The 12,761-nt window shown below is 38.6% G+C and overlaps 1 protein-coding gene across 1 annotated transcript in view; it reads left to right on the plus strand.

Moving 5' to 3' along the window:
• LOC139738253 (importin-7-like) overlaps nucleotides 1-12,761 on the plus strand; it is a 42,472-nt gene that overhangs the window by 15,025 nt on the left and 14,686 nt on the right. Inside the window, exons 5-15 of the mRNA XM_071648903.1 lie at nucleotides 89-178; nucleotides 919-1,013; nucleotides 2,408-2,478; nucleotides 6,378-6,480; nucleotides 7,147-7,192; nucleotides 8,364-8,463; nucleotides 8,869-9,062; nucleotides 9,931-10,020; nucleotides 10,756-10,963; nucleotides 11,712-11,830; nucleotides 12,371-12,490. Of these exons, the coding sequence (XP_071505004.1) occupies nucleotides 89-178; nucleotides 919-1,013; nucleotides 2,408-2,478; nucleotides 6,378-6,480; nucleotides 7,147-7,192; nucleotides 8,364-8,463; nucleotides 8,869-9,062; nucleotides 9,931-10,020; nucleotides 10,756-10,963; nucleotides 11,712-11,830; nucleotides 12,371-12,490 (1,236 nt within the window). The remainder of the gene's footprint in view (nucleotides 1-88; nucleotides 179-918; nucleotides 1,014-2,407; nucleotides 2,479-6,377; nucleotides 6,481-7,146; nucleotides 7,193-8,363; nucleotides 8,464-8,868; nucleotides 9,063-9,930; nucleotides 10,021-10,755; nucleotides 10,964-11,711; nucleotides 11,831-12,370; nucleotides 12,491-12,761) is intronic.

Below are 12,761 nucleotides of genomic sequence, written 5' to 3' on the forward strand. Positions count from 1 at the left end.
AAGATGGTGTAATCATATTGGAAGTTGTCTATGCAAAAATCCGATTGTAATTTTTTTTTGACATACTGTATTATCTCTCGTCAAACAGTACAACCTTCCCCAGGACCTGGTGAACAAGGAAGTGTTCACTCAATGGATGGGTCTTATACAAGCCATCTTGGAGCAACCAATCCCAGAGGTAAGGGTTCCATATTTAACCCTTTCTATGCCAGGAGACTCTGAAGAGTGTGTACAACACTATGTGGGTTTTCTGTGATGATAGGCACACAAAGCGCACACAGGGTTAATCCTCCTCCACACCTTCTTTTTCACATACACAGTTACTGAATGTTGTTTGTGAACTAGATACATTGTATACGCCATATATATATTTCGCGAGTCTAAATTTTCATGAATCGGGAATTCCCGATGGTTTCGCGAGTGGTTAAATTCGCGATCATGGAGTCCTGTACTGAGCGGAGAAATGTACGTGTTTACGTGTATGTCACATCCACATCGGGATCAGAGTCAATATTTTCGCATGTCTTTAACTTTGCGAATAGCACCTGACTTGGGAAATTCGCAAAAATAAAACCCTCGCGAAATATTTGGCGTATACAGTAGATAGATCATAGATAGATTGAGAGATAGGTATACAGATAAGTGGATAGATAGATAGATTGGTAGGTAGGTAGATAGACAAGTAGATAGATAGGTAGATACATAGATAGACAGGTGGATTGATGGATAGATACATGTAGGAAGAGATAGATAGGTAGATACTTTGCTTTTTTACTTCTTGTCATTTTTTTTTTGCTCAAAATTATCTGCTGAAGGTATTACTTTTTTCGGGTTGCCCGTCTGTTCCATATTCTTATCATTCGCAATTTTCAGAAAAACTGCCCAATTTAATAATTTTCTTGTTTTCACCTCCGTCAGAGCTCGCTGGAAATCGACATCGATGAGAGACCTGAGTTACCATGGTGGAAAGCCAAAAAGTGGGCACTTCACATCCTGTCCCGCGTCTTTGAGAGGTGAGACTTAGAAGACTGACTCGTTTTTCAATTTCCCAAATAGGTCATTACATGAGTAGAAATAAAGACCTACGTAATAAATTAAATGCTATTACAACTCCTCTTTTCACTCAACTACCTGTAATTGATTCGTTGAAAAGACTAATTAAACAACACCTGCTGTTCGCAGTTCAAAGCAAGCAATCAAATCCCAATATTTACTCTTACTTCATACTTTCAGTTGAACTGTAGTAGCAAAAGGGCAAGAAATTTACCCTTGTTTTATTGCAAGAGTCAACAGTATCAAGCTATACAACAACCTTGCATTTAATCCAACAACCTTCTATAATCCAACAAACTTGCATTATCAAAAAAAATTTAATAAACTCAATCTTGAATGACAGATTTGGTCTGTATCCTAAGTGACCCTCTGGGTGGAGAGCACAGTGCGACTCACTTCACCCAGGAACTGAAATCTGGGAATGTGTACTACAAAGCCATGCGCCTGAGTACTAGCCAATGGCAACTCAACCTCACTTTTGGGCACGTAACAGAAATGGGCAGTGGCCAAAATGTCCATTTAGGTAATGCAAAAAAAAAAAAAAGTTATTTGTCATGCCCCGCTGTTACCACTCACCCAGTCACTCAACGCTTTGCCTAACAGTTACCTATTGACAGTTTTGTTTGCTGTTGTTGTTTTTTTTTCTGTGAGCACATGAAAATTCCTACAATTACATTGAAAAAAAATATCAGAACATGAAACAAAACAACGAGGAGAATAAAAGAATACAGAAATGCAATCTTTGAAAGAATCTTGTAAAAGTTCCAAGAATTCAGACCTCCCAACCTTTCTGACTGAAATTTGGGATGAATTGGCTCAAAAGTAGGACAGAAAGAGCAGTTCCCATAGGAGTGTGCAGTAGAATTAACCAGAAAAGTAGGAAATTCCTGTTGAAACAAGAGCTGGGAATGGTCAAATTTCAGATTATTTCATTCAAATTCACTATGGTTGGGAGGTCTGCAAGATGGACGTAAACTTCACAAGAAGACAGAAACTGGGCCAAAACAGAAACAGTGAAACAGATAATTATTACAAGCAAACGCGTAGAAGCACATGCACACACATACACACAAAATTTAAAAAAAAAAAAATTGATAAACAACATGACCCCTGAAAACACATTAAACTGAAAATTGCAATTTGAAGTAGCACAGGAAAGAAAAAAAAAGAAATCAGTGATATTACAGCATTATGTATTATCTAATTCTTATCATGATTTGTCAAATTAATCCTTTATAAAACATATAAATAAACAAACACACAGACAAACAAACTTTCATGTCTTTAGTTTTGTTTATTTTATTTCTTTAAAATCTCAAACACCTGTCACTGGTTTTCAAATTTTCACCCACAGGTATGGTAGTCCCGGCAACGTGACCAAGGAGTACGTCAAATTCTCAGACTGGTATCTGAAGACTTTCTCAGGTGAGTCCTTCTTAGCTGCAATGTAAAGAGTCTATTTGTACAATCCGTCAGCGATAAATTGAAACAGCCAAATGTGTGTTTTAAGGATGCAAAATACTCAACTTTGAGGCTTTGGTGGGATCTAGTAGTGGTAGAAGGTGTGATCTATCTTGTGACAAAATTTTTAATTGAAATTTGAGATAGTTTCAGAGAAAAAGTAGCTTCGCCAGTAAGCAATTGACGATTATTAGCACGTAACATAAATCTTCAAATGCAATTTTCTGGAAAGTTAAGTTTTGTGCTCTCTATGGAGGACTTTGATTTATTGTTGACCACTTGTATATGTGACCCTGCACCTCAAAACAAGCAAAAAATCGCCAGACATGAATTTTTAGTTAAGACCATATTCTGAAAGAGCAGACTTTAAGCTTTAAAATGATGTATAACTCAAATCAAATGGACTCTCCTAACCTATCTAAATATTGGAAAGAAAGCACAAACTCAGGAAAAGTGTGAACTGAGAAAAGAGGCTCTGAAGTACAGTGTCTATGCAAGCGCTAGATCTTTACCAAACCGTGCTGGCTGTGCGATGAATGGGACAAAAAACAGGAAGCAAACCACCAGAGTAACAACAATGAAAGGATTATCAGATTAAACTGAAATGAAGCATGCCTCATTGACACATTCTGTCCATAATCAATGCCAACTTTCAAAGCAGTAGCACTATCCTTTCAAAAGTTATTAGAGTTGAACGTGAAGAGTGTGGACAAGGTTTTTCAGAAATGAAAAAGGGATTCTAAAGACACACCTAATCACACTATTCTACCAAAAATGTTCGAGATAAACTGCTAAAAACACACTTTCCTGCCCGTTTTATGATACCAAATTTTAGCATAATGTAAAAGAAGACCCGCTCTTTCAGAAAATATGAAAAAGTCAAGTTCTGCTAGGTTGACCCATTTCACTTATTTTCAGTCCTCACGCAAAATCAGTGTGTGCGACGTTATGTTCGTGTTGAGGTGCACGGTCACATATGTTCTGCTGTTTACAAGGCTTCTAGGAATCTTTTACCCCTGAATTATAGTTTACAAGAAGCTTAAAGGACAAGTCCACCTTCATATACATAAGGATTGAGAGAATGCAGCAAAATTAGTAGAACACATTTAATAGTGAAAGTTTGAGGAAAATTGGACAATCCGTTCAAAAGCTACAGATATTTTAAGTATCTGCGCAGCATAGAGATGTATACTAAGAACACTAGAGGGCGGACTCCGTAAAATCCCTGTGACCGATAGAAGGAGGCGTTCGCCATTTTGGTCCGGGCAAATTTCGACTAGCGACCGTATCGATAACGTGTAGCGCTAGCGGAGCATGCAGGGAGATCGACGACGGGATGCAACGGCAGTAGGCTAGCATCTGTGCCAAGGTCTCCATCGGAGTTTGGAAATCAAAAAATGTTCTTAGATTCGCAAATTCTACTTAAAGTAGCATATAGATCTATGTTGCAAAATGCCTGGTTCATGTGCTGCTGTTGGATGTAGAAACAGGAGAAAAGAAGGGGAGCGGAGTTTCCTTTCACAAGTAACTAAAATTACATTTATAGTGTGTGTTAAACAGATTGATTCAAGGCAAAAAAAAAGAAGGAAAAAGAAAAGAAAAGGTCTTGCAAAATTCGTCAGGGGCACTCCGCCCTTCCTCAGCTATTCTCGATCTATTGCTACTATAATATAGATAGCTAATACAGTACATAACTATATGCAAGGTCAGCGGAACGGGGGAGGGGGCATTTGCCCCATTTCAAAAAAAAAACACAAAACTCCCCTTTTTAAGTTAAAAAAGTGCTCATTTCTAAGTGCCCTATTTGGCCCTTGAGCCCCCCCCCCCCCCCCCCCCCCAAAAAAAAAAAAAAAAAAAAAAAAAATTGTTCCTCCACCCTTTGCTATACCAGCAGTTAATTTCACTAAGATAGTGTGAGAAAAGCTCAGAATACGTAATATATGCCTGGTGACAGGACATATGCTCCGGCATTGATATCTTTCTGAAAATAGAATTACCATCATGGGTCTGATTGGGCTTTTGGTTCTTGTAAGAAAGGCAGGGTGAGGATTAGGATTAGGGTCACCGTGGGTGTCATGATTTGGGTTAGGGTTTATGTAAGCTTCAACATTAGCATTTCGAGCTTGAACATCAATATGTCATGGAACCAATATGCCTACACGTACTTATAAAAATGATTTATTTCATTTCCACCACCACCAGAAAAAAAAAATAGAAATACAATGAAACACTCGTATACACAGATAGGACTATAGAATGCAGTCCCCTCATACAGAAAAAAAAAATATATAACTGCAAAAAAAAAAATACAAAAATTGACGCAGTATACTGTATCACAAGGGGCATCCGGCAGTCTAGAGACCAAGAGAACCCTTTGTATTGCATGGACCATGGTCGTGTTGGTCGGCTTGAAAGTATTACCTCGTTGAGAATAAAGTAATTTTTTTTTATTTTCATTTTCTTTACCACTCATAATAAGAGATTGCTAGCAACTTAAATTTTTGAGTTGTTTCCTTCTCTCATCTCCGACCCCCTCATCTTTTTGCTGAAAGGCAATACGTGTTTGAGCGCTTGTTGTATACGTGTTCACGTGTCCACCACTACTGCGCTGCCCAGACGCGATGCTTGTTTTTGCCCGGACAAAGATGGCGCGCAGCCTCTTCATCTCGGCACACGAGCACTGCGTACGCGCCACACGCAGTCCGCGCTCTAGTATATTATTAGTATACATCTCTATGCTGCGCAGTCACTGCTGGAAGAGAAGACTACAACAGTGTATGATGTCACATGCGTACAACTATATAAGGAAAATAAAAAGAGAATTTCACAAAACTTTACTTTTTTGAATAAAGTGCACATTTCTTCGACTTGCTGTGACGTATGTTACAGGTATTATTATTCCCCCTGCCTTCTGAAAGAGAGAAGTTGAGTGTTCTTTTGTTATGCGAGAAAAATGGAAATATGTTGAATTTTCTTTATTCTTCCTTTATATCGTTGTACTCATGTGACATCACAAGCTGTAGTAGTCTTTTCATCCAGCTGTGACTGAGCAGAAACTTCAAAAATTCATAACTTTTTAACGGATTGTCCGATTTTGCTCAAACTCTCACTGATGTGTTCTACTATACAAATATTGCTGCATTCACTCAACCCACATGTCTATGAAGGTGAACTTGTCCTTTAATAAGTAACTTATTAAGAAAAAAATGTTCATGCATAGTAGTCATATTTGATGAAATGTGCATTGTCTGAGAAAATTAACACTGCAGTCTTTGTCTAAGAGCAGATTTTAATGTGCATGGAAAATGTTATGGCTTTCACAGGGGCCGAGATTTGAAGGTCCCCCAATTGTCTTCATTGCTCAAAATAGGCTCAGTGCAGGTAGAGATGGCTTGATGTAATTTTGCAAACTTTTTCACTAGCATTCAGTAGTCGATCCAAATTTGACCTAGTTGTAAAGTTAGCAAAGCTCTCGTAGATGTAGCAATGTACCTCAGTCCAGCAGGAAGGCTAGGCCATGGTGACACAGTAGGGATTGGAGGGGATTGAATTATTTCTCTTCTTTGACAATGTTGAAAGTGTCCAGACACACAGAAATTGGCGAAGAAAGCACTCTTGCATTGCAACTGATTGACAAATTGTCTTACATCGACATAAGTGAGCTCTGAATTAACAGTGTGTACAGTAAGGATTCAACTTATAGGATGCGTATCTGAACAAAATCAAATGTACATGTGTCAGTACCTTTTGATAGTTGTATCATTGTCCATCAAACATAGAAATTGGAATTGATAAAAAAAAGTGCGGAGATTGTCACGAAAATGAAGATTTTACGGACTCTCGCCACCTGTTTTGTTTTTCAGTGAGCGTGCTGACCAATGTCTTGAGGATACTGGAGCAGTACCGGCTGAAAAGCTACGTGGCGCCGAGGGTCTTGCAGCTAGCCTTGAACTACCTGAACACAGCGTGAGCATGCACTCTTATTACAACGATGGATATTAGAATATCATTCCATCATAAAGCAGTTGAAATAATTAAGTCTGTTTGTATAGTATAATTTCATATCAGTCCAACAGAATTTTGTAGTAGTAAAGGAAAGTATTTTTTTTTTTCTTATGCCTTTGCGATCCCTGCTATTAAAGTATTAAAGCAAAGAAAGTGCTAAGTTCAATTCTGTACAAAGCATGAAAATTGAATATGCAAATGAAAATGACTAAATGTCAGTAATCCCCAAAATTGATATCTTCTTTCTAGGGATTTCACTATTTCGTGTGCAATGTTTTTTCCCATATTGAGATACATATGCATTACTTTTTTATGTGTGTGAAAAATCTATTATTTTAAGATTGTTTTGTCTTCCTTTGATTTTAGAAAAAAAAAAAGAAATTAGTATTAAAAAGACTTTTTGTATACCTATGTTCACAGATCCTCATCATTATTACAGTTTTAATTCATTTCCGGGACTTGCACATAAATGTAAATGTGTAATGCATGTATCTTTGAATTTCAGAGGTGGGGGGGGGGGGATGTATTCCATTGAAATTCAAGATTACTGCTTCATTTGTCACATGCAAGATTCTAAAAGAAAGGGAGAAAACAGGCTCTTTTGTTCTCTATTTATGTGGATTCTAGGGTCAGCCATGGGCTCTCGTGGAAAGTTCTGAAGCCGCATATTGAGGTAAGAGAGCTAGTATGAGAACACCCAGTGTAATTCTTTTTCATTTCAAAGTAAATGTTTATACATTGTATGCACACAATTACAATCGGCAAATGGAGAGAAAATGAGGTTTTGTAGTCTCCGCCAAGGGAGGAGGTTATGTTTTCATTGGCGTTGGGTTTGTTTGTTGGTTTGTTTGTTTGTCTGTGTGCAAAATAACTCAAAAAGTTGTGAACGGATTTGGATGTAACGTACAGGGAAGATTGAAAATGACACAAGGAAAAGAAGATTAAATTTTTGTAGTGATCTGCAATTTTTGTTTTGTTTTGATCTTACGAAGGATATTCAATATTTTGGCAGGTAGGGTTAATGTACTTGGGAACTCAAGTTGCACATTTTTTGAGGTTTGCATACGCACAATAAAATGTGTGCACTAGTTTCTGTTAGGGCGAGGGACACCGCGCAGCTGGAAGGTGATGACATAACAACAGGCTTCTACAAAATGTAAATTTGGAAACAGGGCAATTTTCACCATGCCTACGTATTGGTGGAAATCACTGATCTCTATAGAAGAACAAGATCTTTGGTGGAAATGAGCTGTTTGGTGGAGGTGTGCGCTCTCAGAGTGCTTCTCTAGCTTGGTAATATTGCTATACTGCATATTTTACTTTAACGAACAAGTTTGGAATAGAATTTTGCAAATGCCATTGGAAGTGAATGCATCCATTCACAAAGTTGGCAAGCCAAACTTTAGTCCTACTGAACTTTATTATCGTCCACCTTGTTCACATTCTTTGGACTGCGTGCCAGTACAAGTATGCGTGCACATCGCATTCGTGTCAGGATCAGAGTTGATATTTCTGAGCGTTGTGAGATCCACGAATATCACCTGAATCCCCAAATTTGTGGAAATAGATTCCCTTTGAATGTATGGCATGAATAGTAATCAGTGGCGAATCCAGGCTTGGGCGCACCGGGCGCGATCCCCCCCCCCCTTTATTTTTCGTAAAAAACAAAAGAAATAAAATGAAAAACAAAATGGGGATGGGGTGCGTGCCCCCGCCTTTAATTTTGTAAAGGGGAATTCCTGGATCATGGATCTGCCCCTGGTGGTCCTTGACTGACTACTGACATGTGGTAGGAAGACAGCTCACCTTTACTTCCTCGTCTCTTCTTCTTTTTCTTCCACCAGACGATGATTCGAGATGTCCTCTTCCCTCTGATGTGCTACACAGACGAGGACGATGAGCTGTGGAAGGACGATCCCTACGAATACATCCGGCTGAAATTCGGTGAGGCCCGGTCCCCTGTTGTATAATATTATGATAACTTTATAATTAGTTGTAACTATGCACTGAATAGCTACCATGGCAGCACTATTTCATGTCCAATTAAAGCCAAGAAATTGTTGATGGTTGCCAGTGACTGCAGAGTTACCATCGATTGGAAAATTACCATAGAGATATAAGCTGCGAAGCCCTGTAAATGTACGTTTCACCTATCCCCAGAAAAAAATAAAACATTGCTTATTCTCATGGTGTCCCTTACCGTTTAGTCAGACAGATGTAACAAAATGAATAAAGAAATGCACACATGAGAAAAAGGAGTTAGTATTTGCAAGCTTTGTCTCTGAGTGGGCGTTCACTTGTGAGCTTGCAAACCGTCAACATCATCTTCGTTTCCTTGTCCATCTCCAGATGTCTTTGAGGACTTCATCTCGCCCGTGACGGCGGCCCAGACGGTCCTCCACTCCAGCGCCAGCAAGAGGAAGGAGGTCCTCTCCAAGACCATGGGCTTCTGCATGCAGGTGATCACCGAACCCAACGTCGATCCCCGCAAGAAGGATGGCGCCCTTCACATGATCGGCACGCTGGCCGAAATACTCCTGAAAGTAAGTGACGGCAGCATTGTCATGCGTGATCTCCAAAAATGTTGTTTTGGGATAGTGCTAGTAAAGATTAGACATACCAACTAAAAAATTTGGAATAATATTGTGATGACCTCATAATCTGTGAGTGTGCATATTATCAACAAAAATACACCATTGCAAAAGAGGAAACTTTTTTTTTTTTTCCGTGCCTCCGCCTGAAGGGTGCTGGAGGCATTATGTTTTCATAATGAAGTGAACATTCATCACATTTGTGACAAACCTGTTATTTCAGTATTTTGCCAGGTATGTGAAACTGTCATCACATATTGTCAAGACTTTGTACTACAGACCTACTGCATGAGGAGAACAATGCATTATGGCGGACTCGAGGCATACCAGTCGCCATAGCGACATTTCTAGTTTCCGTTAATCTCTCTGCTGAGCAAATGTTAGTGATCTTTGCCAAATACCCTATCCAGAAATTAATGGATGGGAGTGATAAGTACAAAATGCAATGTTTTTTCTATTTTCATTTTATTGCAAAAAGTGTGATATTTGTGATTTTTGGCACACCATGAAATGAGCAACTTGTGTGTCACATTCATTCACAGCGATTGAAGAATTTATTTTAGTTTCATCTCGAAGAATATCAGTATATTTGCTGATGTCACTTTCTAGGCTCTAATGGGATAAAGCTCTAAGTTTTCAGACAGTATGTGGGATGAAAGAGCTCAATACTGTCATCTTATTGGTGCATATGAACAGCCAACACAGTCATTGTCCTTTATTCTCTCGTCTATCTGTAGCAACGCACAAAGTGTAATGCAATAATTTTGCACCTTGTAAGATTCAAGATGTAATTTGTGATTTTTGTCCGGTGTCGTTTCAGAAAAAGATGTACAAAGATCGGATGGAGGAAATGCTGGTTGCACACATCTTCCCAGAATTCCAGAGTCCGCACGGTTACATGCGAGCCAGGGTAAGAAACTTTTAGTATATCTTTGTAGTGTATTGCATCCTGAGGAGCTGACATACATCTATGTTAATTTGTTTGCTCCTTGCCAGGGGCCTGTTCCATAAAGAGTTGCGGTAGTGATCTCACGCTCGATTTATTGAGCGTAACTCGGTGAATCGAGTGTTCTGTTCATTAACGCAGTGTAAGTCCCATTTCATAAAGACGCTTACGCTTGATTTCAGAGAAGCATCAACTGTAACTTTGAGTAGATTGCAATCAATAGCAAAATTGCTTAGGAAATGCAATTTGTGATTGATTGTAACTTATGCTCAATCTTTATGAAACAGGCCGCTGGTTTCATTGCTGCCTCAAACCTGTTTGAGAACATTTGAGTCACAATTCCTATTTCTTAATTATTTTTTTCATTTATTTATTTATGTGTATCTTTTAATGTGTAATTATGTTTTTGTTCAATTATTTGCTTATGTTTTTATATCAGATTATTTATTCATTTTTATACACATTCATTCATCCAATCATTCATTCAACCTTTCCTGTACTTTTTCATTCACTCTCTCTTTTATTTATTTGATAATGTATGTACTGCATTATTTATTTTTTTTTTATTTGTTTCATCATTTGTTATTCGTTACAATTTTTTCGTTGATTTGTATTCATTCATCCTTTCATCCCTCCTTCCCTCCCTCCATCCATTCATTCATTCTTTCTTTCTTTGTTTCACTTTTTGGATGTGGACAGGCCAACTGGGTCATGCACTCCTTCAGTGAGATCAAGTTTCGCAGTGATGCCAACCTTCAGCAGGCGCTGGACTGCACCCGCCACGCCCTGGCCCGCGACACCGACATGCCTGTGCGCGTGGAGTCCGCCTTTGCCCTCCAGATGCTCATCACAAGTCACGACAAGGCCAAGGAACTGATCCAACCTCACGTCAAGGAGGTCATTGAGGGTAGGTGATGAGGGTCTACCTTTCCACCCCCTCCCCTTGATCCTTTTGGAAGCATCACGACATTTTGAAAGGTCCAGGAGTAATGTCTTCCAGCGTCATGTATAAAGTCTTATGATAATACACCTTAGATTTTTTTAAAAGAAAGGAAATGAAAAACTATCAAAACTTACTGAATGTCATGTGAGAATGAGTTGAACTAAGAGCAAGGGTTGGATTTTTTGTTGTTGTTGTCGAAATGAATTTACTGGAAATTTGTAGCATTGTTTTCGCCTCCTTCGTAGAGAAGTTCCCAGTTTTATAATTCCGAGGAAAGGCAGCCTACCCTCTACAATATAGCAGCTTATCACCTATCTACTGCACTTTTATGGGTTGCAAAAGAAACACACAAACTTTAAGGGCTGCTTTTGGCAAAATGACAAGTGGATTCCATGACATTTGCTCCTGCGACTGTTGCTCCCATGAAATGTTTACACACTAGGCCAAACGTAAATTCTCCTCGCAAACATAACCCTAACCCTAATCCTAATCCTCATGTCAAACTAAACCTTAGAACCCTATTACACCTCTAACCCTATCACTAACCCTCAGTCCTTGGAGAAAATAAGACCAGAGCAATTGTTGCAGGAGCAAGTGTCGTCTGAGCAAATGTCGTCTTACGCACTCGTGAAGAAGAAATATAGCCGTTCGTGTTGAATATCTTGGTGATTATAGAGGTAACGCGGGGAATATACAATGTGTCATTTTACAGCTCTCCTGGTCGTCATCAGGGAAACAGAGAATGATGACCTGACGAATGTCATGCAGAAACTCATCTGCACCTACGGCGATGAGATCATCCCCATCGCTGTAGACATCACGACACACTTGGTAAGGTGGAACTTGATTGATGTTACCCTTTGGATTTTAATATATGCGCTGACATGTCGAGCAGATATTATATAAATTCAGTGATACAAATCATTTGTGCATGTTTTCATGTGATGCAAAGATATTAAAGATAATACTTTCACAGAATTTAGTGTTCCAGTAGGTTTTTATCATTCCGAGAGTGACACAACTGCATATATTTTAGCTAATTATCTCTACTCCCTTTAAATGGCTTATAATGGGTGATAACTGGATTATTCCCTGTACACTTTCTCTCTGCATTTGTAGTGTTATTTGGTGGATATATATTCACTTGTCATCTCTTCATTTTGTTCTGTAAGCTGGGATATATATATATCACTCTCTTTCTTTCTCTGTGCATTTTCAAATAGTACCGTGGAAATATGTTTACCATATTTCCTTCTTTCTGGATATTAGCTGGAAGATGTACATTTCTTGTTTCTCTGTCTCTTGTCAACTTGTGTTATAAAACTTGAAAAAAGTTTTTGCTTCCTTTCTCCTTGTACTTTGGTGGCGCAGGCTGACACATTCTCGAATGTGATCAACAGTGACGACGCCACGGACGACAAGGCCATCACAGCCATGGGGATCCTGAACACGATAGAGACGATATTGACTGTAGTGGAGGAGAAGGAAGAGGTATAAAACACAGGACTAATTTACAGCATTCATTGTTTATAAACAAACATGGTCATAATGAAATTATTCATTTAAACAGCAGAGAAAAAAATTCAAGTCATAATGAAATTTAATTTAAACAGCAGAGAAAAAAATTCAAGTTATAATGAAATTTAATTTAAACAGCAGAGAAAAAAATTCAGGTCATAATGAAATTTCATTTAAACAGCAGAGAAAAAAATTCAGGTCATAATGAAATTTAATTTAAACAGCAGAGAAAAAAATTCAGGTC

Source organism: Diadema antillarum, unplaced genomic scaffold (assembly GCF_040938485.1).
Source record: "Diadema antillarum isolate AM-2024a unplaced genomic scaffold, OU_Dant_1.0 seq00000732_RagTag, whole genome shotgun sequence".
NCBI classification, from domain to species: Eukaryota; Metazoa; Echinodermata; class Echinoidea; order Diadematoida; family Diadematidae; genus Diadema; species Diadema antillarum.